Source organism: Taudactylus pleione, unplaced genomic scaffold (assembly GCF_031769625.1).
Source record: "Taudactylus pleione unplaced genomic scaffold, aTauple2 ptg000519l, whole genome shotgun sequence".
Lineage (NCBI taxonomy): Eukaryota > Metazoa > Chordata > Amphibia > Anura > Myobatrachidae > Taudactylus > Taudactylus pleione.
In genome coordinates this window covers 3994668-4021424 of record NW_028284921.1, presented here as the reverse complement: position 1 = coordinate 4021424, position 26757 = coordinate 3994668, and the positions used below count along the sequence as shown (strand labels likewise).

General features: G+C 47.2%; 2 protein-coding genes across 3 annotated transcripts in view; both read left to right on the top strand.

The window, feature by feature from the left end:
• Positions 1–583: 583 nt before the first annotated feature.
• On the top strand, positions 584–16862 carry LOC148501402 (zinc finger MYM-type protein 1-like). The gene is made up of 3 exons (XM_088450551.1): positions 584–676; positions 1595–1697; positions 12269–16862. Exon 3 carries the CDS (start codon positions 12278–12280, stop codon positions 14741–14743), a length of 2466 nt encoding a protein of 821 aa, XP_088306677.1. The 5' UTR covers positions 584–676; positions 1595–1697; positions 12269–12277; the 3' UTR covers positions 14744–16862.
• A 5844-nt stretch (positions 16863–22706) lies between these two features.
• Positions 22707–26757, top strand: part of GUF1 (GTP binding elongation factor GUF1) — a 79777-nt gene continuing 75726 nt past the window's right edge. The window contains exon 1 of one of the 2 annotated variants that reach the window (XM_088450579.1): positions 22707–22792. The gene's annotated coding sequence lies outside the window, so the exon portion shown is untranslated. Of the gene's footprint in view, positions 22793–22825; positions 22876–26757 lie in introns of those variants that run through there. The other variant, XM_088450580.1, reaches the window with a different exon arrangement.

The following is a 26757-nucleotide window of genomic DNA, read 5'->3' as shown; positions in this document are numbered from 1 at the left end:
AAATCCTGAGTCTGACCCGGCTTGGAAATGTGTTCCAAATCCTGGGTCACACCAGGGATTTTGGTGGAAAAGGGGTATAAGTGGCTTCAAATGTAATTTTCCCACATAAATAAAATAAAAAAATCCATCTTCCTAGTAAGTAATTGGTAATTATTAAAAATGTCATTGTTATTTCTTTGCAAATTTATACATTTTTAATAGCGTACAAATATTATGCATTATCAAAAACAGAAACATTACAGACTGATACAATAGTAATAACATGATTTACAGACACATCTAATCTAGCGCCCTCTAATGGCAGAAAAACTAACTACAGGGACCCGATCATTATCACTATTCCAGTGATGCTAACAATAGAAACATGACATTTCCCGGAAAGAACAAGTTTGGCAAACGTTAAAAAATATAACTTATCTCCGAACATACCAGATCGCACTGCTAAAACCTGCACAAAGGTGTTGACGTTATTTTTGCAACACATCCTAGCTGACACCACTGTAGTTTCTTACACCATGTCATTTCCTTACGTCGTGACTGGCATTGCCGCTTTAAGAATAGCTGTGGAACAGTGCATGCTGGGGGAATCAGTGCTGCGGGGAATGTTGGGAACTTGTGTGTTCAGGAAGTTGGAACTTTGTTGTTTATGCGGCTTGTGCAGCACACGTGCACGAAGGTGAGTTATTGTGTGTGGTGCTGCCTGGCAACAATGTCTGCAGCAGGTGGTGCTGGTACCTGCGAGTGCAGGAGGTGCTGCTGGTATCTGTGAGTGCAGGAGGTGCTGCTGGTATCTGTGAGTGCAGGAGGTGCTGCTGGTACCTGTGGGCCTTATTAATCAACGAGTTTTATCACTCAAAATAAGTGATAAACCTTGCTGTGTATGATAAATGGTGCTCCAGCCAATCAGCTGCCAACTGTCATTTTTCAAACAAATGACAGTTGGGAGCTGATTGGCTGGAGCACCATTTATCATACACAGCAAGGTTTATCACTTATTTTGAGTGATAAAACTCGTTGTTTAATAAGGCCCTGAGTGTGCATAAGTTGGGGCTAGTATCTGCGGGTGCATGAGATGGTGCTGGTGCCTGTGGGCGCAGGAGGTGGTGCTGGTGCTTGTAATCGCATGATATAGTGCTGGTATCTGCGAGTGCAGGAAGTGGTGCTGGTATCTGTGGGTGCAGGAAGTGGTGCTGGTATCTGTGGGTGCAGGAAGTGGTGCTGGTATCTGTGGGTGCAGGAAGTGGTGCTGGTATCTGTGGGTGCAGGAAGTGGTGCTGGTATCTGTGGGTGCAGGAAGTGGTGCTGGTATCTGTGGGTGCAGGAGGTGGTGCTGGTATCTGTGGGCGCAGGAGGTGGTGCTGGTATCTGTGGGCGCAGGAGGTGGTGCTGGTGCCTGTGGGCGCAGGAGGTGGTGCTGGTATCTGTGAGCAGGTTTCTCTAGATCCGGCGCTGGACTTAGAGTGAACACTAGGAATGTGTTGTTACACAGCAGCTGGAGTACCATGCAATTTACCCCTGGAAAAACATCACCCCACTTGACAGTCTGAACATTAGCACAAGTTATATTTATATTATATTTACTTTCCGCCCACAGAGAGGATATCTGTCTATGCATCACCATATTGAAGTCTTCTTTGGAAGAACAAACACTGACTGACCTGTCTCAGCCCATAGTGGGCAGGCCGCGTGTTTATGTGGTATGTCACTCTCTCATTTATACATATTTTTTTTTTTATGTAAACAAGTTTGTATTAAAGCTAAATAAATTAGTCTAGCTTACATACATGTGGGTGTACTTAATATATTGCATAGTGTTTATTGGTTTGTGCTACAAGTTTTCAAGCTGATTTTCAAGTTTTCAAGCCTAATGCAATAATACAGCATTTTTTTTTATATATATATCTATTTGTATACATGTGAGAATTGGTTTGTGTTTTGCACGTGTTAATTGCAGTTTTATATTGTTGGGAGGAGCAAGTTTGCATTATGCATGTATGTATGCATTTGCAGATAGGACAAAGGGCCTGATTCAGAGCCGCTCGCTCTGAATCTGGGCGTTTTTTTTTTTTTAGTGAGTGTGTCCGGCCGCTCGCAAAGCTGGAGTCCCGCTGCAATTATCGCGACCATCGGGCTTGCGACAAGAACCTTGGGTAGGGACTCGGCTCCCACAAGCCCGAGTGGACTTCCTGCTATAATAAAGCAGGAAGTCCACTACTGCCATCACTACTGATGTCAGTAACCCCAACTACAAACGCCAGGCTTCCTAAGGGAACGCCTGCGTTTGTCCGACCACCCTCCCCTAACCACCCACAAAACGGGGCGAGTTGTCAATCAACATTGACAGCCGCCCCGTCTTGTTGCGAGCCCCGTAGCGACTGACCTTCAGTCGCTCAGCGGGGCTCGCGCACGCCGGACACGGCGCGTGCTCAGTGGGTAACCATTGAGCCACTTGCGAGCAGCTCTGAATCAGGCCCAAAGTCCAACGACTAGGAGATACAAATGTGCACCATCTACAGATGTGTCCTCATACCCTATTGCTGCAGTTGGCCAAACAGCCCCTCTCCGCTCGCCAGGTCCCATGCCACTCTGCTAGCGCTGGGCGTCTTTCTCAACCAAAAATGAAAGTGTCTTAGTTGCAATGTGATGTAACTAAGACGCACTACGAGACTGCACTGATTAATGTGATGTGAGACACTTTTATATCTGTGTGTGACTGAGTCTGAATCTGTATACAAAGTGCTAGGAATCACCGGCTGCTGTTATTTTCCGCTGAAATTTCGTTGTGCTTAGTATACAGGCTCAGTCGCACACAGATGTACAAGTGTCACATATCAAATGAATCGTCGCAGTCTGCTGGTGCGTCTTAGTTTGGGACGAAGACCCATTTTGGGCGAAAGACGTCCGGCGCCTGTGGCTGTTTGCTCCTCCGTTTAATTGAAGCCTAATATATGAGACATATACACTAGTCAGGCATTTTAGAACAACCCCAATTTTCCAGTTTTTATTGAAATTTATGCAGTTCAGTGCCTCAATGTACTCTGAATTTAAAGCCTAGAACAGACAAACAATTGTAATTAAAAACAATATCAAATCTTTTTTTTTTTTAAATATATAGTGCTTATATAATCATCATACCCTTTCAAAATCCTTTCTGTTTGTTAAATTACACCCAGAAAAATAAAATAAATGAATTAAAAATTTTCTAGCTTTAATTATACATTTCACCCTTCAATGTTTAACTTATGAAAAAAAGGCAACGGTTCTAAAAACTTATAAAAAATAAATAAAATAAAAATGAAAAACTAGAATAAAGGAATGGAAAAGTGATCCTTCCCTTGATTTAATACTTTGTAGAGCCGGGTTTTTCTGTAACTACTCGGTCTGTTTGGATATGTCTCTACCAGCTTTGAGCACATTGGGGAATATTTAACCAATCTTCCTTGCAGAATTGTTCAAGTTCGGTCAGATTTTGTGGTCAGCGGCAATGGAATGCTCTTTTCATGTCAATCTGCAGATTTTAGTCAGGGTTCTGACTTGGCTACTAATGCTGGCCATACACGCTACAATTATCGGGGCGTTCCGCCCGATATCTGCGGATCGCCCCGATAATTGTAGCATGTGTGCGGGCGTCCGAGGGTTAAGTATCGCTTGGTTGGGCATGCCGGATTGTCCAGCATGCCCGTCCGATGCGATACTTATGAGGTAAAATGTTGGCCGCATCGGGCAGTGTATTCCCAGCCGCTGCCGATAGACAGACATTTCCTGTGTTCCTTCCCATGGAAGGAGCTGGGAATTATCTCCTCCCCCGGGGGCGGAGCGCAGATGTCGGGGCTAATACACTGTGAGATATCTCACAGTGTATACCACGGACATCTGCGGGCTGGGAGGCTGCCAGATAAAATGTCTGTCGGTTTGACAGGCTTTTTATCTGGGTGTGTATGCCGACCTTAAAGGACATTCACCTTCCTATCCTTAAGCCGCTGTTTTGTTGACAGTATTTTAGAGTTGTCGTCATGCTGGTAGCATCCATTCAATTCTGACCAATGGCCCAGTCACAAATATAATGTTGTCACCACCATATTTCACTGTAGGTATGGTGTGTTTTGAGTGGTGGTCTCTGTTTGGTTTTTGCCAAACATAATGATGTGGGGGGGCGATTTAAATTTTTGTAGCGAGGCCACAGCTCCAGTTGTGTATGTCAGTTGTTGCTGCAGCATAAACCATGCGTGAAAAGTAATGGGCGCTTGCCAGCACAAAACAATTGAAAATTGCCCTGTTTAAAGTGACGAGAGAACGCCATGCAAAACAGTTGAACTTGCTTCTTGGAGATCAGTCCAAAAAGTCTTGGTTTCATCTCACCATACAACCTTTTTCCACGTCTTCCAAGTTTGTTGCATAGTGCAAAGAAGACTTACTGGTGGCTGCTTTCTGGTCACTGTGCTATACAGACCATCTTTGTGTAACACTTGTGAGACAGTTGTTACATGCACAAACTGACTAATATCAGCCATATATACTTGTACGTCCTTCAAAGTTGCCATTGGCCTCTTGGCAGCTTCCCTACTCAATAGGCTCTGTCGTCCAGTTTGGAGGTACAACCCAATCTAGTCAAGGTGTTTGTGGTGCCATACGCTTTCCACTTTTTTAATAATGCTTTGAAAGTTATTCAAAGAGTAGCCTTTTTTTAAATCTTTCTGTATCCTTTTCCTAACTTGAGCCTTTCCACAGCGTTATCCTGTGCCCTTTAGAAAGCACTACAATTGATTTAAGGTGTTGGCCAATGAATATTGTGTGATCTGGATGGTTACTGGTTGTACCTAAGCAAGTTTATGACTGTTACTCTAAGGGTATGAGCACTTATACAAACCGGGCATTTTAGTAGTAATTAAATTATATTGTTAAGATTTTGTTTATAAATAAAGCTTGCGCAATTCTTTCTATATTGAAAATCAAATATTGTTTAGGAAGTACTTGTTGAAGAAGTTCCCACAAATGTAGGTTGCTTTGCTTTCACCCTCCTATACAGTTCATCCCAAACCAGCTCAATGGGGTTTATAGGGTCTATGTACGAAGCCTTGGAGAGTGATAAAATACCAACCAATCCGCTCCTGTCATTTTTTTCAAATACAGCCTCTAAAGTGACAGGATCTGATTGGTTGCTATTTTATGTTCGTCCACTTTATCCCTCTCCAAGAATTAGGGGTCTATTTATTAAGTCTTGGATGGAGATAAAGTGGACGTAGATAAAGTATACATGGTGTTTTTCATACACCCGATTACATGGCAGTTAGGAGCTGATTGGCTGGTACTTTAGCTCTGTTCACTTTATCTCCATCATAGGCTTAGTAAATAGACCCCTTAGTACATACACCCCTAAGTCTGCAGACTTGGATGGCAATTGCATGATTTGAAGGCTACTGTCTTTTCCGGGAGGTATGTTTTGGGTCATTATCTTGCTGTAGTGTGAACTCTTTACCAACTGGGCGTAGACCATAGAGTATTGCATTGCACTACAAAATGCTGTGGTAGGCCTTTTATTTCAGTGTGTCAGTCACTCTGTGCAAGTCGCCAACTCTGGGTCCAGTTAAAGAGCCTCAGACCATCACACTTCCTCAAATATGTTAAAAAGTTGGTGTCACGGGTTTAAGTGCTAAGCAGTGGCTTGTAAAAGCCGCCACTACTTGGTTTGTTTAAGCCTGAAATTTAAAAGCAATGCTTTAAAATGGCAAAACAAACCCTACACACAGAAGAACAATCTTTCTACTTCAGGGTCCATAGGGTATCCACAGGATACCTTGGGTATAGGTGTGACGTCAGTCGCAGGGCACCAAAGAGTTAAGCTTTCAGCCTCCCAGGATGCACTAGGTCCCCCTCCTATACCCCGCCCCCGGGCCAAGGCACCTCAGTTTAGTTTGGTGCCCGGCCGGCGTCGGGTGCACCTGTCGGAGTGGGGGCTAGAAGAGCCCCTGAAGCTTTCTTCAGTGCAGCTGTGGCTGCACATCTGGATGTACAGCATGGACAGTCAGTCCTGACGTCCATGCTGTCTTCCCTACACCCCAGCCGGTACCAGAACGCCGGTACCGATCCGGGGATGCTGGTGAGCATCTGGGGTCACAACTAGCGGTGACCCCAGATGTTCCGGACCATGGCCGGATCCAAGGGGGACAAAGGTAAGCAGCGGGGTCCCGCGGTGGGTCCCCGCTGGTCACATGGTCCTAAGTCCCCAGGCAGGGGGCTCCCTGGGGACTGGCTGCAGCGTGGAGCCAGGTACTGAACCTGCTCTTTCCACTACCCCCTGGGACAGCGGACCGCAGCAGAGCGGTAGCGCTGCGGCGTCCCAGGGGTTAAATGCATGCCAGGGGAGCGCGCCTTCCCTGTCTCACAGCCGGCGCCTCCCCCACTGCACACAGCCCTCTCTGCACTGTGCTGACTGGTCCTGTGTCAGCGCTCCTCCCCCAGGCCAGCTTCTCTCTGCTCCTCGGCGGCCATCTTCTCTGCAACGCATGGTGAACGCTGCTGGAAGCCTGGAAGGAAGCATCGTGGTCTGGGTCCCCCCGCATACCTCTCCTCCGCTGTGGCTCAGGTCTGTGTATGCAGCGCTGTGTCCTACCAGGCCCTGTGTCTGTGTAGTTGAGTGATCAGCGCTGTTAGTGCAGGAATTGTTATTTCTCTGCATTGTATGTGACTGTGCTAGCGCTGCTGCCTGTAACTTTATCTTCTCAAAACTGTCAGCTTTATTACTGCCCCTGTTCTTTCTGCTAAAGCCCTTGCGGTGCGGTGCTGCAGGGTGGTCTCTCGCCTATTTAATACTTAATTGGTGAGAGAGGTCACATACGTGGTGCCATCATGTCTGAAAGTGATTTTCCCCTCCGGCTACAGTGTACCACGTGCAAAGTACCGTTAGCGGAGGGGGAGGGTAGCGCGGAGGGCCTTTGCCGGCAGTGTTTGTCCATGGCGCGGCCTATTACGGTTACAGCACCGGTACAGGAGCCGCCCTGGGCTTGTTTCGCTCAGGCGTTAACAGCTTTAGTGGGCCAGTTAGCTCCGCAGCCCGCGTTTACTCCGATGGGTTTGTCCCAGCAGTCTGTGGTGTCGTCACCCATGCAGGGGTTCCCACGACAATTGGTGGTACCCCACAGTCTCCCTATTTCCCCGCTCCCGGGTTCTCAGGAGCCAGCGTGGGTTAACTCCCTGACGAGTTCTGTACAGCACTTGTCGGATGTGTTGCAAGGGGAGTCTGTGATGCGGCCTCATAAAAGGCCGGTGGCGTCTCTGTCCGCTCCTTATGAGGATGACGAAGGGACGTCTGATGATGGGGAGATTCTGGATCCTTACGATCAGGAACCTCTCCATACTAAGGACGCTGATGCTAAGTCCAAAGTATATATTCCTGGACTTATTCGGGCGGTCCGCACAGCCTTGGTGATTGAGGACGAAGTTCCCCCAGCGGCTAAATCTAAGTATGCCTTTTTCAAAGATGTGAAGGGCGATGCCACAGTCTTTCCTCTTTCGGGTCAGTTAGTGGACCATTTAGAGGAGGCGTGGAAACAACCTGGCAAAAGATACCAGCCGCAGAGACGCCTGGCGGTGGCTTATCCGTTCGCGGATAATTATTTTGCTAAGTGGGAATCCCCCTCCACAGGTGGATTCTCACGTGACCCGTCTTGTCCGTAGTGCCACATTGCCGATGCCATCCATGTCCTCCCTTAAGGATGCTATGGACCGCAAGGTAGAAATCTGCCTGAAGTCCGCTTATTCCCTTGCAGGGGGGGCAGCACGGCCGGCTATGGCCATTTGCTGGGTTGCCAGAGCGATGGAGCGCTGGGCGGATTCATTAGAGGCTTCTTTTGAATCCGACTGTCCGGCCGAACAGGCGGAGTTGATTGGCAATCTCCGTGATTCGGCCACCTACATCAACGAGGCGGCTCTAGACATTAGTACTCTGGTGTCTAGAATTTCTTCAGCAGCGGTAGCTGCTCGTCGCACCTTGTGCCTGCGATCCTGGAAGGCGGACGCAGATTCTAAGAAAGGTCTGGAAGCGTTGCCGTTTACTGGAGAAGTTCTCTTCGGTCCGGATCTGGATAAGATTGTGGCCACGCTGGCGGCAGCCAAATCTGCTTGTCTCCCGTCGGCCGCTGCTCCTTCTGGTTCTGGACCATCGTCCTTTCGGTCATCTAGGGCCCAGGGCAGGCCCAAACCACAGTCGTTTCCTCGACAGGCTGGCCCTAAGAAATCGGTCAAGCCCCGGAAACAGGCATGGAGTACCAGACGTCCGGCCCCAAGCCAGATGACAAGCCTGCGGCCTGACGGTCCGGGCCTCCCTTTGGGGGATCTCAGGGTGGGAGGCCGCCTGCTGCAGTTCTCCCGGTGTTGGTCGTTCACTACGACAGACACTTAGGTTGTGGAGGTGGTCTCCCACGGGTACGCCCTCTCCTTCCGGCACAGACCCCCGGCTCGATTCTTCACCACGGGTCTACCATCAGACCGGAACAAGGCTACGGAGCTGCGGAAGGTATTGCACACTATGCTCCAGGCTGGAGTTATTGTGCCTGTTCCATTCTCCCAGAGGGGCCAGGGTTTCTATTCAAATCTATTTTTGGTACAGAAACCCAATGGGTCATATCATCCGATTCTCAACCTCAAAGCACTCAACAAGTCTTTGCGGGTCCCGAAGTTTCGGATGGAGACCCTACGGTCCATCATTCTGGCGCTGGAACCTGGGGACTACATGGTGTCATTGGACATACAGGACGCTTACCTGCATGTCCCTATTCTTTTGCGCCATCAAGAGTTCCTTCGGTTTGCAATCCGCAGCGACCACTTCCAGTTTCGGGCATTACCTTTTGGCCTGGCGACAGCACCACGTGTTTTCACCAAGGTGATGGCGGTCATGGCGGCTTCTCTGCGGCTGCAAGGAGTCCGCATGTTGCCGTACTTGGACGACCTGTTATTGGTGGCAGGATCTCCAGAGCTCCTGTTACACCACTTGGACCTGACCATTGCACTGCTGCAACGGCACGGCTGGCTAATCAACTGGCAGAAGTCCACTCTAATCCCGTCTCGGAGGATTCTGCATCTTGGAGCCTTATTGGACTCGGGACAGCAAAGGATCTTCGTGACGGAGGACAAGATCTCTGCTTTACAGTCAAGGGTGCGCAGTTGTCTGCACAGCCGCCGGGTGACCTCTGCAGCACCTGATCCTGTCCAAGTGGAACGGGCTTACTCAGTCTCTGAAGTTGCAGATGATTGTGCTCACCCCGGAGGTTCGCCTGTCCTTTGCGTGGTGGTTAAAGAGGGCAGGTGGACGCCGACAGAAGCGGAGCTTCCAATAAATATCTTGGAACTCCGTGCGGTCTTCAATGCTCTCCTGCAGGCTCAGCGGTTTCTCCAGGGTCACCCGGTGCAGGTCCAGTCGGACAACGCTACCACCGTGGCCTACATAAACAGGCAAGGAGGAACTCGCAGTCGGGCGGCTCTCGTAGAGGTCTCTCGGATCCTGGTTTGGGCGGAGCGCAATCTTCCGGCCATATCAGCGGTCTTCATCCCGGGAGTGCTAAATTGGGAGGCGGACTTTCTAAGTCGCCAGGACGTTCATCCAGGGGAATGGTCCCTGCACCCGGACGTTTTTCAACTACTGGTGGACAGGTGGGGTCTTCCAGAAATCGACCTCATGGCGTCCCGGCACAACAACAAGTTGCCGGTGTACGGGTCTCGCACAAGAGACGAAGGGGCGTCTCTGGTGGATGCTCTGTCCGTCCGGTGGACGTTCCGGTTCGCATACCTGTTCCCTCCGGTCTCCCTTCTTCCACGGGTAATCCGGAAATTCAAACAGGAAGGAGGGACGCTCCTGTTGATAGCTCCCGCGTGGCCCAGACGGCACTGGTTCTCAGACCTTCAGGGTCTGTCCGTGGACAGTCCTCTGCGGTTGCCGCTACGACCGGACCTTCTGTCTCAGGGTCCTTGCCTTCACCCGGACCTGACTTGGCTGTCTTTGACGGCGTGGCTGTTGAGACGGCCATGCTGAGGTCCCGGGGGTTTTCCAGCTCTGTGGTGCGTACCATGTTACGAGCTCGGAAACCGTCTTCCGCGAGGATATACCATCGCGTGTGGCATACGTTCTTCCAGTGGTGTCGACCGAGAGGTTATGCACCGCGGGAGTTTCGTCTGTCTCGGATTCTCGCCTTCCTGCAAGCGGGACTAGATCATGGGCTTCGCCTTGCTTCTTTGAAGGTACAGGTTTCGGCCCTATCTGTCTGGTTTCACCGTAGGATTGCTACAATCCCGGATGTGCGCACCTTTATGCAAGGTGTTCTCCGTATTCAGCCGCCCTTTGTTCCACCTGTGGCGCCTTGGGATTTGGCTGTGGTCCTGAGGGCTCTCCAAGGACCGCCGTTTGAACCACTGGGCTCAGTGGATCTTAAATGGCTAACAGCTAAGACTGTTTTCCTTCTGGCCATTGCTTCGGCCAGACGTGTTTCTGAGTTAGGGGCTCTTTCTTGTAGACCCCCTTTCTTGGTTTTTCATGGGAACAGGGCAGTGCTCCGCACTCGGCCCGAGTTTCTTTCCAAAGTTGTTTCCCAGTTTCATGTTAACGAGGAAATCGTTGTTCCGGCCTTTAACTCACCGGGTCTTTCCGTGGGTGAGGCCTCTTTGGATGTTGTGCGGGCCTTAAGGACTTATGTTGACCGCACTTCTTCGTTTAGGAAGTCGGACGCTTTGTTTGTCCTCTATGGCTTCCGTAAAAAGGGTTGGCCTGCTTCAAAGCAAACTTTGGCAGCCTGGATCCGTATGGCTATTTCTGAAGCTTATCTTCATGAAGGCCTACCGGTCCCTCCTTCTCTGAAGGCTCATTCCACTAGGTCTGTGGGTCCTTCGTGGGCAGCTCGACGTGGTGCCTCGGCAGTTCAGATCTGCAAGGCTGCTACGTGGTCTTCTGTCCATACCTTCGTGAGGTATTACAGGTTTGACACCTTCGCCTCTCGGGATGCTTCCTTCGGGCGGCGGATTCTCCTTTCTGCACAGGAGCGTCCCCACCCTTAAAGGATACTGCTTTGGGACATTCCCAAGGTATCCTGTGGATACCCTATGGACCCTGAAGTAGAAAATATGAGATATGGTAAGAACTTACCCTTGTTATCTCTATTTCTACGAAGTCCATAGGGTTCCACAGGACTCCCGCCCTGTCGCACCTGTGCTGCAGATGGGCTTTGCTCTGGTCACCGGTTTTCCGTCTCCCTCTGGTGAGAATGTGATTCTTGTATGTGTCCAGATCTTTGTTCTCTCTCTTCCTTCTCCTTCTCCGGCCTATGGCTTGGTAACTAACTGAGGTGCCTTGGCCCGGGGTATAGGAGGGGGACCTAGTGCATCCTGGGAGGCTGAAAGCTTAACTCTTTGGTGCCCTGCGACTGACGTCACACCTATACCCAAGGTATCCTGTGGAACCCTATGGACTTCGTAGAAATAGAGATAACAAGGGTAAGTTCTTACCATATCTCATATTTTTTGCCTACTCGACTGTGTACAAAAACCCTGTGTTCAAATATTTATTCATCAGTCCATAAGACCTTTTACCCATCCAGTCCACTAGCGGTGTTTCCTGGCCCAAACAAGCCGCCTTTTTTTGTTATTGCTGCAGAACAGCTGTAAGTTCCCCATTTACTAGTAGCCTGATTTTTTTTTTTTTTTAATATAGAACTCTAAAGTTTACATTGTTCTATTTTTGCTAACCAAAACCTTTTTGTTTAACCTCTACCAGTTCACTGCTTGCCTTTTTTGTTCCATTTCTGGTTATTCAATGGACTTGAAATGCTTATATCCTAAAAAAAAACAACTGTAAAAGTGGGGGTGTTCTAAAGCTTTTGACTGGTACTCTGTGTGTACCCTGAAACGTTGGCCCGCAGGTGGTGAGCTATGGCTACAATTCTTTGATGTAGCTTTATTATGTGATATGGCTCATTGTGGGGTTTTGCTCCATGTCAGCTAGAAGCATTGATCCCATCCATCCCATACACTGCTTTCACTGCTGGGTGTATATATTATGCTGGATTTCATTTACAGAAAGAGTGTATTTGGGAGATTTTGTCAGCAGTAGAGGTTGGTACTGTGCCCCTTTTTTTTTTTTTTTTTTGTGTGTGGGTGATTTCTGATTGTTGAATGTGTGTGTGCATATTTCTATTGGCACCTCATTCTCCTTAAATTGTTTTAATGTCTGAAGAGACCATCAATTTGTAAGAGCACCCCATTAAACTCGCATTTTTTTTTTTTCTAGTAACAAACCATGCCCCCAAAGAAACCATCTGGTGCAGAATATCGGAAGCGTAGGCGAGCGAGAGAAGAGAGAGAACGTAGGCTCTCCAATCAATTTCAAAACTGGCTCACAAAGCCCGATAATGATGCTGGAAGCTCTAAAGCGCCGTCACCACTGCCAGAGATCGCTAATATTAAGCAAGAGATTAAGGAAGAACTTCATGACGCCAGTGAAGCTGATGACGTGGGCTCTGATTCAGAAAATGACACAGACGGCCCAACCATCCGTGTAGACAATAAAATGTTAAGACTTAAATTTGAAGATCCACATTCATGGCCTGACATAACCGATAAAGTCAGGTGCTATTTAGTGAAACATGGACCAGAGCAGCAGAAAGACTCCAATTTCACTCTCTCTGCCAATCGCGGTGGAAGGCGATTTAGCCGTGATTGGTTTTTTAAAACTATGCCTAACGGTGAAACAGTGGAGCGGCAATGGCTTATGTATTCCGATGCGCGGAGGGCAGTCTTTTGTTTTCCCTGTATGCTCTTTGGAAATAAATCGCAGCTTACTCCAAATATTGCAAACCCTCAGAAAGGCTTCTCTAATTGGAAACATTTAAACCCCAGGATAGCAGAACATGAAAATTCGGCTGATCATCGTCAAAATGTCTTAAGTTGGCGGTCTTTGGAGATGCAATTAAAAAAGGGTCATGGAATTGCTACCGAATTTCAACCTGAAAAAGAGAAGTGGAACACCGTTTTCAAAGTAATTTGTGATGCAATTATTTTCTGTGCCAAAAACAATATAGCGCTTCCTGGGTCACGTGACGCAATTGGACAGCCCAATTCAGGAGTATTATTTAGTTTCCTGGAACTCATGAGCCATTACAATTCTGAGTTAGCCAATCATATTAAAAATTATAAGAAGGGCGTTTCCTATTTTCCGCCAGCCGTCCAAAATGAGTTTGTTAACCTCCTCGGTAATACAGTGAGGCAAAAAATAATTACCAGAATAAAAGAAGCCAAGTACTTTTCTGTTATTTTTGACTGTTCTCCAGATACAGCAAACGAGGAAGAGCTGTGTCAAATAATCCGGTATGTCCGGGTGTCTGATGGAAAATGCATCGTGGAAGAGAGCTTCGTAGACTTTATAGAGATGGCTGAGAAGACTAGCAGTGATCTCACCGGTGAAATAGGACTAAAGCTTTGCAGGGACGGATTAGATCCAGGTAATATCCGCGGGCAGTGTTACGATAACGCTGCACATATGGCTGGCAAATATAGTAGAGTGCAGGCAAGACTGAAAAAAATTAACAATCTGGCTAGAATTGTTCCAGGTTCTACACATTCACTCAATTTAGTAGGGGTCCGTGCAGCCAGTTCCTGCCCAGAAATGGCGCTATTCTTTGGAGCTGTTCATGGTCTGTTTAATTTTTTTGGTTCAACAAATAGATGGGAAACCTTAAACCGTATTCTGAAAATCACACTGCAAGGTCAGAGTGACACAAGATGGTCATCGAAAGCTTATGCAGTCAAATCATTAAGTGACCAATTGCCCCGAGTTCTTGAGGAACTGCATGAGATATGTGAAAACACTTCATGCGGAGAAACTGTTTCATCTGCCGAAACCCTGATATTTTACATTAATTTTCAATTCATTTGCTTTCTTATTATGTGGGATCGAATTTTAAGTAGTATTGACCCCGTGAGCCAAACTTTGCAAGAGAAGGGAATATCTGCTGACCAAGCTGCAAAACTGATAGGTGGACTTCTGCTCGTACTAAAGCATATACGTGAAGAAGGGGTCGATACTATAATCAAAGAGGCTACAAATCAGGCTCAGTCAATGGATCTTTCTCTAGAATTTCCTAAGAAGAGAAAAAGAATTATTGGCGATGATGAAGCGGAGGATGAAGATTTGGATAGGACCACTGAGCAGGTCTTCAGAAGAAAATTCTTTAATGTAATTGACGCCCTTATTGAGCAGCTGAAGTGGCGTTGCGAAGCGCTGAGGGAGATTTCTTCCGAGTTTGAATTCCTTAATGGGCCTGCCCTCACAAACATGCCGCTAAACGACCTGAAGATGCGTGCTACTGACTTGGCAGCAAAGTACTGTAACGATCTTAACGCCACTGAAATTGTGACAGAGATCGAGAGTTTCAAATCTTATGCGGTTTCCACCATCCCAGATTGCAGCACGGCAACACCACAGGCCATCTTGAACCACATACATGAGAGGTGCCTGAGTTGTGCATTCCCCAATATTGATATAGCTCTGCGCATTTTCCTTAGTATCCCGGTTACGGTAGCGCCTTGTGGAGAGAGCGCTGGTAAACTGAAATCAGTGGAGGACTACTTAAAGTCTGCGAGCAGACAACAATGTTTTTCAAACATGGCGATTCTCTCTATCGAACACGAAGTAACAAGTTCCATCAACTTTGACGCTGTGATAGAGGAGTTTGCAAGTGCGATGGCTAAGAAATCAGCCCTATAAATCAATGTCTGCCAATCTGCCACACACAATTGTGAAAGGGATAGTAAAAGTCACAGAATGGCTTGCTGACTTTCCTTTGCGACTAGCAAAGGATCTCTAAGTCTTGTTCAGAAGGATGAGGAGGTGAGCCAGATCCACATGGGGAAGAAAATCCAGGCACCCACCGTGATCTAGGGTGACTCCAGGAGTATTCAATTTGTCTGTTGTCATTGTTCCAGGAGCCTGTTGCCAACATTGCACTTTCTCCCTGCACGTTGCCATATTGTGAGGAAAGTCCCTGTAGGACAGTCTGTTTTAGTCGGAAGTACTGGCTTGCATTGCCCAAAATTGCTGGGACTTATCCCTAATGTACATTTAGTAGTGACTACCCCTGTTCTCTACACTTAACCATTTTGTATAAAAAACATAATATTCCTTCTGTCTGTGACAACAGGAATGTTACTAACTCCAATTTGATAGTGACATTGCTATTAATGTGTTACAGGATATATACCTGCATTCTTATGTTGCAACCCCCTTTAACATCTCCTGCTAACTGCTGACTTAAGGTGCATAGAGTTAATTCCAGTGTGCTAATGTTATGCAATTATATCTGCTTGTCTATGCACTACCATTGCATTATTATTTGTACGCTGCTACTGCTCCTTTATTTTCAGTTTTATGCACTTATAGTCTTAGCTGTTACAGTCACTGTTGCACCTTTTCCCACCATTGTTTGTAGAGAGAACCATTTACAGGCACTACCCACTGCTAGCCAGGTGTTAGGCCATAGGTTACCCGGCCTTCATTTTAATAAATAAGCCTTATTTCCTTTTCAGCTGTGTATGTGTTTCTGCAAGAGACAGTAAGGTAGAGGTTCCTCAGAATCAACTCCCGAAAAGGGTTGTAAATAAATAGGGCCTGTATGGAAAAAGATGCATATATTCACCCATATGCAGTTCTACGCATCTCCAGATTCTACTGCACCAGTGCAAGCAAAGATATGCCTCCAGGCAGGAGTGTTTTCTCGTGTCTAGATCTTCGTCTGCATTTCGGTGGACACGTCCTCAGTGAGCTTTGTCTAGGTGAGAATGCATATACACACAGGATGCGCTCTGCAAATGGCTCTGCATCAGCCCTGCTGTGTTGTGAAGAAATTCCAGAAAACGGGAAGGAGCCCAGAAGCTCAGGGAAGAAGCCCAGGGGAGGCTACATAAAGCTTATTTGCTACATTATGTTACAGTGAGCTCTTTTCAGTATACAGGTAATTTGTTTATACAGCTGGCACATGGTGGCTCCATTGACTGTACTGCGATTCTGTGAAGGCTCAATACACACAGATCAATAACACAATGGGGAGAATGGACAGGATCTGGGGAGGGAAATGGGTTGGAGTGCGCTCAGCTAGTGCTTCTAAAGGGTTATCCTCGACCCAACCGTAGGTTGGTAATGCTCCCTCTAGTGTTGTAAACTATCACTCCCCTCACGACATTGGACAGACGTCTGTGTCCTTCTTGCCCAGGGAACTCAAGTGCCTAGGCTCTAACAATTCCCCTTAGTAATATGTTCACTGAACATGGGGCCTGATTCAGAGATGGACGCTAATGCAATCGCAGCTGTGATTTTGCACGGAACGCAGCTGCGAAAACATGAAAATAGTTCCAAAGCTTACCTGAGCATAAGGACGCCCACCGCTGCCTTCTCATTTGCGTACGACGTTGCTTACCTGTGTAATTGATGGTAACATTGATGCACATCGAGCGGCCATCTTCCCCTTGCGGAAGGTCTAACCTGCCGCAGATTTGGCTGCATAGGAGATTGCAAGGGCTAATTATGCACGCCCATGTAATGGTTTTTAAACGGTCAGATACTCCTGCGTTTTGCTGAACACCCCCAAACGCTGACTACCTGTCACTCACTCTGTGATCGATTTCTCTGTGCGTCCGTAATTGCAATACAAACGCTAAGCACGTGCAGTGCCGCTTATACGCATGAGTGATGGCAAACAATCTCTCGATCTGCGTATGTAATTGTCATTGCATCAATCTCTGAATGAGGCCCTTAGTGTCACTTAGAAACTACCGGAAACTGCTATCAATTGACGACGGTATCTAAGTCAAATTGACAGCATTTACTAGGTCGATTTTGATGTCTAAACTAGAGCTTCCCAAACACTGTCCTCAAGGCTCCCCAACAGTTCAGGTTTTTGAGAAATCCATGGTTGAGCACAGGTGGTTAAATCAAATTGACTGAGGTACTAATTAGGTCACCTGTTCTCAACCATGGATATCTCTAAAATCTGAACTGTTGGGGAGCCTTGAGGACCGTGTTTGGGAACCTGTAGTATAGTATATGTCCTGCACAAGCAGCTCACGGGACTGATTATCAGCGCCTCCTGACCCAACCACACACACCAAATGAGCTCACAGCCTCACCCAGCGCACTTGTGTAGCCTCAAATTGTTTCACCGATGCAGATGTCACCAGGAGTGGGGGCTGCCTGTGACTGGTTTACTTGGCTGCTTCCTATCTAATTGTGCAGCCAGGTTGCTTCTTTTACTCTTATCGTGCCCCATAGCAACCGCAATCCCTGCACCCACGCTAAATACAGGGACGGTGCTAGGTAACCTCAGCACCCCCTGAGCTTACCAATAATGCCAGCGGGAGCGTGAAGGGCGGGGTTAGTCCGGACCCGGCCAGGTAGCGGCGGCTGCTGGACTCTGCACTGTAACCCTAGAGCTCTTGTGCGGCCGCACACACAGAACATGCCTCGAGTTGGCCCTGGCTAGTTACGAACCTGATTAATGTCTGATGGCTGGGAGACAGGCTGAGGATCCTCCCTGGCCAACAATCATATTCATGCTGGGTGCTCTGGCGCCCACATAGTAGAATTGTACTGCCCCAGGAGGACTGATGGCACACTGCCATCTTCTGGTCCTTCTCATACCAGTGCAACTGTTCAGTTACACCTACTGCTAACACAAGACCACTTAGTGATCTAATTGCCTCACCCAAATTCTGGCAATGAAACCAGCTCCATGTGTCACAGCTAGCCACACGCAGATACTGGTTCTGAGGTCACTGCGTGCTGGTGCTGAGCTCCTCTTCTGTCACTCCAATGCCAGTAAACCTGTTCAACTGTCCTCACCTGCTGCAAACATATAGTAACTTACTGATGTGACTGAGTGCCAGTCTGTCACACCCATTGACCAAATATTCTGCCCCTGCAAATAGTTCAAACAAAATGCCAACACACAAACGCAGATGTTGACACTGTTTCTATTTACTTACTCTGAAGCCAGCCAGTTCCACAGGTCAGCTGCGCACACTTACCCATAACTTTATGTAGTACCACAATGCATCTGCCACACACACATGCACACAATGTCTGAGTCTGAAAATGGTACAAACTGTGCCACAGTAACACACACACACACACACAATGATGCTTACTGATGCTGAGCTCCTTCAGCTACTCTGATACCAGCTGGTAGCAGAGTTAAGCTGCCCACACTTAACCAATACCACTTGTCTGAGTCAGTGCCACAGGGGATCTGCTACAGACAAAATATTTGAGTTGGAAACCGGTCCAAACTATGGGCCACAGCAAGCCACGTTTCCCATTAATGCTTACTGATTCTTGCTTGTGGATCATTGTATGTAACTGTTCATCACCATGATCTTCCTCTATGCTGATAGGCCTGTGCTGTCCACTTTGGTTCCCTCTGCTCCCGGGCCTGCTCTATCCCAAGTGGCACCAACAGGAAGAGCAGATGGAACTATTTATAAAGCAGTAGCTCTGGACATCTCACTCCATCTATTACCTAACCCATAATCAAAGTCTCGGTGAGCAGTGGATGGTATTAGCATCTTTTTAAATTATTCGAAAAATTGGCATCAAAATTTAATTTTCTTTTTTTCTTTTTATAAGTGTTTTCCTATTGGTCCAAAAGACTTTTTTTTTTTTCCTGATAAGTGTGAACACTGACCCAAACCCCTAAACAATAGACGGTCAAGAAGAGTACCAGTACTCCAAATACCATCAGTTCACATAAATAAAAAGAATGCAGTCATATTCCCACTAGAAATACATGATGTATATATACAACTTCAAATACCATTATCTTACATAAATCGTGTACACAATTTACAGTCATACTTGGGAGGCAAATGTTACAATTTCACTGACGAATGAAGTCCAGATGAACATGCAGATTCATGCCTATACTCTAGCACAGTGGTTCTCAAACTCTGTCCTCAAGACCCCACACAGTTCACGTATTCCTGGTCACACAGCAGTGCACAGGTGTATTCATTATCCACCGACACATTTTAAAAGATCCACAGGTGGAACTAATTATTTCACTTGCGTTGCTGTGAGGAGACCTGGAAAACATGCACTGTTTGGGGTCCTGAGGACCGAGTTTGAGAAACTGTGCTCTAGCACAATCTACCTTCTCCTGGGTTAGCACTCCCACCTGCCCCAGGTGATTTTAATTAGTATGGTCCTGTGCATTGCAGTACACACATGTAATGGTCACTATTACAGGTAAGACCTAGATACATTTATACAATGTATCAGTATCAGGGATGTTAGGGACCCACCTGATGAGGTCACCGTGACGTGGTAGGTGGGCAAACATCTTTGGCCAAGTGTGTACTAAACCTCTATAGCTAACCATGTTAATTGATAAATTATTATATATATTTTTCATACTTCTTATTCTTAGTACTTAGAGTGTGCGTGTACTTCCCTAATTTTTTCCACAATCTACCTTGTAAGCTGTTATCCTCATCTCAAAACCATCTGCTGTAAAGATTGTGACTGTACACACACTACAGACATCTGGATGATCATTGACCTAGGTATTGGACAGAATGGTTGATCGTGTGCACACACTTAGGGGGGAATTCAATTAGCTAGGGGCAGGGCAGGTGCCAGGGTGTTCGGCACCCCCCCTGCAAACTATACATTTTCACCCTCCCATTTTTTAAAAAGGGACTGCGTACCGAAGGACAGAATCAGGATAGAGGTGACAGGGACAACACAGTGGACAGAACCAGGACAGAGGGTCCAGAATAGAGGTGACAGAGCAAGGAAAAAGGGGACAAGGGTGACAGGGCCAATGCAAAACAGTGGGGACAGGAGAGAGGAGTGACAGACAAGGCCAGGATAGAGTTGACGGGGCCAAGACAGAATAGGGACAGTAGAGAGGGGTGACAGGGACAGGAAAGAGGGAATAGGGCCAAAGCAGAGGTGACAGGGCAGTGGGGACAGAACAGAGGTGACAGAGTCAAGACAAGTAACAGGGCAGGAAAGAGGGACAGGCGCAAGAGGGCAGGGTAGGACAGAGGTGAGAGGAGAGGGCCACGACAGTAGAGATAAAACCGAGACAGGTGAAAGGCCCAGGACATGAAGGACAGTGCGAGGACAGAACTCCCCCCTCTTGGGCTCAGTTAGCACCACCCTCCCTTCCCTTACTGTTCACACTTAACAATCCTCCCCCTTTTACTGGGCACACATAGAAACCCCTCCCTTCCCTTACTAGGCAAACTTAGCCCCTGGGTACACTTAGCCCCCCCCCACCCCCAATCTGGGCACACATAGCAACCCCTCTCTTAGTGGCCACATTTAGCACCCCCTTTCCATTACTGGGTACACTTAGCCTTCCCCCTCACCAGGGGCATATCTATAATGGGTGCAGGGGGGTCTGCACCACACCCATATTATCTAAAACTGACCTCTCTGAGGTCCCACGTCAGGTGGCTCAGCGCTACTCAAAATGCATGCACAATGAGGAAAGCGCCGGGAAAATGGTGGCTGCGCCAGTTCCCCGGTGATCTGCACATGCGCAGTAGACTCTGGGCACACTCTAGTGCCAGGAGTCTACTGATGCTGCTGTGGCCGACCGCCGAGGTGAGAGGACGGGGCCCCGGATGGGGAATGCACATGGTCCAAGACGGCCCTGCCCCCCCTCCATTCCTGGACACTTAGAACCCCTCTCCCTATGCCAGGCAGTCTTACCCCCATTCTCCTTTCTCACCGGGCGCACTGGAGAGCCATCAGGTGCTGGCTGCATCTTCTCTGGAGTCCCGCTGCCATCGGCCATCCACACAGCACTGACAACCCTGGAGTACCTCTGCAGCCACCGGCTCCGAAGTCCCGTCGATATGTGCCTTCCAGGCTTCCCCTGCTTCCAGGGAAGGAGTGGTCAGGTGCAGTGCAGCGGAGGCGCGGGAAGGAGGAGGAACAGCAGGGTGTGGGACTTTGTGAAGAGCCTCTCAGGCTCTGCCGCACTTCTCTGCAGTAGGCTGCCGCTATATGTCATACGGTTTTACAGGCGCAGCTTACAGCAGCATCAATGGACTCAGCAGTAGCTGCAGGGAGAGCGCCTCTCCATCCTTGTGCCTCCCTGCAGTGCAGGATCTGCTGTGTGGTTTTCCCAGGCTGTGGGTTCACACGCACTAACCCACTGATTCCGTGTTAACTGTGGAGAACAATAGGTTCTCCCCATGCGGTTGCCCTTGCTTGCGGACTTTTCCTTGCAGCTCCTGCAGTTCAATGTGGGGGGCAAACCCCACTAATCTTCCAGCATGGGTAATAGCCTTGGGGCAAACCCTAAAGCTACTTGGTTTCTCCCCTTACTTTTCATACTTACCTACTGTCCCGGAGCCTGCGGGAGACTGAATAGTCTAGGTAGAGTAGATGTCCTCCTGCATCTGCCCACTTCCTAGTGAAGCAGGCAGGATAGGGACAAAATAATTGTAATAGCGGTCCTTGGGGGGAGGGGCCTATATGATGCGATTCTATGATTGCTTAATTTCAGCCTAATGGTGCATACACACGATCAGATTTTTTCTTCAGATATGGACGATAACGATTTAAAAATCGTTCAGTCGTTCATATCTGATGGAAAATCGTTCATATCTGACATGCCTGAACGATGGACGATCAACGATGCGCGTTCCCGTTTGTCAGATAACGATATCTGACATCTGATGGGTTTGCAGTCAGACTTGGACGATTCTATTCATTTTAATGCAGTCAAAAATCGTTCAATCGTTCAAATCGTTCAAAACTTTGGTCAAATCGTCCAAATCGTTCAATCGTTCATCTGACAAATCTGACAAGTCTGACAAATCTGACCGTGTGTACGCTCCATAATGGTGCATACACACGATCAGATTTTTCCTTCAGATATGAACGATAACGATTTAAAAATCGTTCAGTCGTTCATATCTGAAGGAAAATCGTTCATATCTGACATGCCTGAACGATGGACGATCAACGATGCGCGTTCCCGTTTGTCAGATAACGATATCTGACATCTGATGGGTTTGCAGTCAGACTTGGATGATTCCATTCATTTTAATGTAGTCAAAAATCGTTCAATCGTTCAAATCGTTCAAAACTTTGGTAAAATCGTTCAAATCGTTTAATCGTTCAATCGTCCATCTGACAAGTCTGACAAATATGACCATGTGTACGCTCCATAACTCCCTCTTCTGAGATGCGCAATTTGCAGCAATTTACAATGAGGGGGTGGGGCCTAATAACATGATCGTGATCTTGTCATCACAGTGTTGAGATTACCGGCATTGTGAAGCAGAGGGTGCGGGGATATGCAGCCGGCTGGGAGACTTTCTCAATTTTTCGGGAGCGCCACACAGTTTTTGTGAGCCTCCCAGCCGTTCCAGGAGAGTAAGCAAGTATGGGGTGCGTACAAACCCTACAGTATCTCAACAACAGCTTTTGAATCGTATGATCTGCAAGATGGTGTGTACCCAGATTAATAATTAAAACCTGTATCTCCTAAAAAAGACATAAAACATTTTGCTCATTAACCATAGAACAATTTACTTTATCCCCAAACAAACCCCATTAAATTGGAGAAACATGCCCAGAAAATCAGCAGCATTTTGATGCCATCTAAATAGAACACAGCGGCTTCTTGCCATTTCCATTTTTAATCTTATGTGTGACATTGCCGCTTTAAGAATAGAAAAGACGCGCAAGTGCATGCCGGGGGAAATCGGCATGGAGTATGTTGTGTAGGACACATGCAGGAAGGTGAGTTACTGTGTGTGACAGTGTGAGTGTGGTGCTGGTGTCATTGTGTGCAGGACTTTGTGCTGAGCTCCAGCTGCTGAAAGGTATATACAGTACAGGATGCAGCTCAGCTCTCCCAGCTCATGTGCAGTGATTCCCTCCTGTGCTCACTCACATGATGGGATGCATCTGCCTGCATTACCGTGGTGGCCTCTTACTGAGAACAGCTATGACCTGGGAACTTTGCAAATAGAACCAAATTGTTAGCAGTTTACTTTATCCTGATATTCTGTACAGTGCATCAGGAAAATACATATGATCACTTTTATTTTTTTTAAATGACATGCATAGGCTTGTGTTACATGACATTAGAGTCCTACATTATTCTCACTAAGAGTAACATAGTATACTATGCTGTTTGTGGCTCTGGAAGAAGTTCTCCCTAAACCAGTGTTTCCCAAAGTTAATCTTCAGGACTCCTAAATGTTCATATTTTCCAGACCACCTATGGATCTTTTAAAATGTGAACTGTTAGGGGTCCACAGGAAAACATTTCTGAAACACTGCTTTAAATGTTATAATGACTTAATAACTACATGCTGAGAGTACAGATGCATTGTAAATATGTCACAGCAAACTGGCTATTTTACTTTGAATAGCCTGACTTGATAGACAATGATCAAAGCTACAGATGTGTCCTCTTGTATCTTTACTGCTTGTGTGGCAAATCATGGCAACGTATGGCGCGAGTCACTCGCCCATGACCAGGAATGCGAGCTCGCCTCCGGGTACGCATGCTACCTTCGCACTCTTGTTCCATAGGATTGCGTGGTGCAAATGCAGCTGCGGCATGGCGTAATGTAGTGCGTGCGGCAAGTCGCATGGCGCGATGCGTGCGCATGTTTGCCACACAAGCGGATACAAGTGAACACATCTGTCACCTCTCATACTGTATGTTTCTACAGTTGGCAAAATAGTTACAGCATGCTATTTTCATAAGGATTCAGGAAATAATTTTCTTATTTGGTTGAATGATCGGGCAGCTATAAAGTCAACAGCAAACATATGTATTTGCTATTTTTACCTGCTCCTCCCTCTCGCTATGGCCTGGATCTCTTTGCAGCAATGGGTCTACCATGGCTGATCAGTACCAGAAACCCTGCACATATTCCACTAACAGTGGCTTCCTGCTGCTAATAGAATACAGGTTGTGTCTCCTATATCCAAAATGCTTGGGACCAGAAGTATTTTGGATATCTGACTTTTCTGTGTTTGGAATATGTGCATACCATAATGAGATCTTGTGAATGGCACCCAAGTCTAAACACAGAATGAATTTATGTTTCTTATACACACAGCCTGCAGGTATTTGTATACAATATTTTTAATAATTTTGTGCCTTAAACAAAGTTTGTGTATATTGAACCATCAGGAAGCAAATGTGTCATTATCTCGGTCATGCTCCAAAAATTCTATATTTTGGAATATTCCGTATTTCTGAATATTTGGATATGGGAGACTCAACCTGTACTGAGTTGCTGCAGGTGAGTTTTTGTCAGTATATTATGTAGATGCTCCTACATAATAACCACAGCTTCTGACCGGCACATGGACGACACATTTTTTGTTTCACATTGGGCATGATTCTATTCAGCGCGATGTAAATAGCGCCGGGAGATAGCTCCCAGAGCTATTCAATTCATCGCGATGTTAGGTTGGGGAAGGCTCGTTATCGCGCCTTAAACAGGGTGTTTAGGCGCGATAACGGGCATTCCCCGACCTAACTTCTCGGCGTGAGGCCGTTTTCCAGGCACGAAGGGCAGAAAACAGCCTCGCGCCGGGACTTTTGTCGGATTTCTTCTCTCATCCCCGGAGGGATGAGAGAAGAAATCCTTAGTCGGACTTGTCAGCGCAGTATATTGAATAGCTCCAGGAGCTCACTCCCGGCGCTATTTACATCGCGCTGAATAGAATCGTGCCCATTTACTGCTAAAACGAGAGAAAATACTTTCTAGATAAAGATACTCTATAAGATGTTATAAGTGCCATCATAACATCTTGGTAAATGAAATGGTGTTTGGAACGTAAGCAGTCCATACATCTTGGTAAATGAAATGGTGTTTGGAACGTAAGCAGTCCATGCCTCAATACCTGGCGATCTCCTAGATGGCATTGTGTGCTGTGCAGAGTTCTGTGTATGGCTAGTGTTATTGTGCACTGATAATGATAACACAAGCAGTTGGCTTTAGGCAGTATGGTCTCATATATGAGTCACAGTACAGGCGAATATCTGCATTTAGCTCCGTGCATGTAATGAGAGTGCAATTGCAGCTGACTTGCATCCAACTCTAAACTGACACATCTATGGCCCGTATTCAGTTTGAGGCGAATAGTCTGTTTTTGCATGTTTTTGGCGGAAACTTTTCACCGATGACGTCATTTTCGCCTGTTTTGGTTTTACCCCGTATTCAATTTGAAAGACTTTCCGCCTAGGTGGAGAGTCAATGCAATGTAATAGGAGGAAAAGTTTTGCCTACGAATAGCAGGCGGAAAAAAGTGCAGAATTGGGGTTTTGGGATGCAACATTGCGGGAACCCCCCTGCAGCCTTCAGACAGTCCCCCAAAGGTAAACTGTGTCAAAAACAATTTAAAAAACACTTTAACACTCCAAAAAATCCCTTTCATTTTGGGGGCAAAAAAAAATGTTGGGGGACAAAGTTAAAAACTAGCGAACTTGACTCTGGGGGGGTCCCCAAATATGCTCCAAGTGTTTTTTTCATTGCACCTGCTTGCGGCAGGTGGATTTTTAACCATTTTTTTCAAGTTCACTTTAGCAATTTTTAAATATGCTGACCCCCATTTTCAAGTACCCCAAATTTGCTGGGATAAGTTATTTTCTGCAAAAAAACCCTCCTAACTACCATTCTGCACTACTTATTAAAAAACGCTATTTAGCGACTACTAAGCCTGTTTAAAAACCCCAAATTCCTTCAGCAAGCCGAATCGGGGGTAACCATAGCTAACCCCCATGTCAGAACATCATTTGGGGGGGTGTCAGGCTGATTTCCCCAAATTTGACAGTACTTTCCGCCTGCTCAAGTTTCACCGGGTCCTGTTTTCGCGTACTTTCAAATTGAATACAGGGTAAAGCAGGGACGGCCGCGATACTTTTCCGCCTACAAAACACGCGATGTAGGCGGAAAGCCCGATACGCAAAAAAGTATCATGGCTCGGCTCAAATTGAATACGGCTCTGTCTGGAAAAATCAAGACATGTTGGAGCCCTACATACATATAGTTGCTGTCATTTTAAGTTATTTTTCAAGTACATCACACAGTCCGACCCACAGCCTATCACGTGCAGTACAGTTTCTATGCACTCCAAACCCCATCATGATATTCACACTGAACATGGTTGTTATGTGGTATTTCTACTTCAGGGTCCATAGGGGTCCACAGGGTTGACCTTGGGGTATAGCTTGGATCTGGATCCACGGGCACCATACAGTTAAAGCTTTAGCTCCCAGGATGCACTTGGGTCCTCCTCTATACCCCGCCCCCGAGCCACAGGCACCTCAGTTTCAGTTTGGTGCCGGCCGAAGTCGGTTGCACTGTGCAGTCGGGCTGCAGGAGCAGCCCCTAAGTTTTTTTTCTATAGAAGAAAAGTTTTTTTTTTTCTCTATTGCTTTACACTTAATGCGGCAGCATAGGACTGTCCTTCTGGACGTCCATGCTGCCGCATCAACACCCCGCTGGCGCTGCGACGCCAGTACTGCTCTGGGGATCGCAGCGGGACCCCGGAGTTAGTTCTAGCATGACTCCGGGTCCTCCCTCTGACTGCTGCCGTCTCTACGGGGAACAGGTAAGCCGCGGGCAGCGCTCTTAGTGCCGCTCGCGGGGATAAATGCAGTCAGTTGCCGCCGGTCTCTGGGGACAGACCGGCGGCGCTAGTAGCGGCGGCGGGCTCCCCCTCATGCAGGCATACCC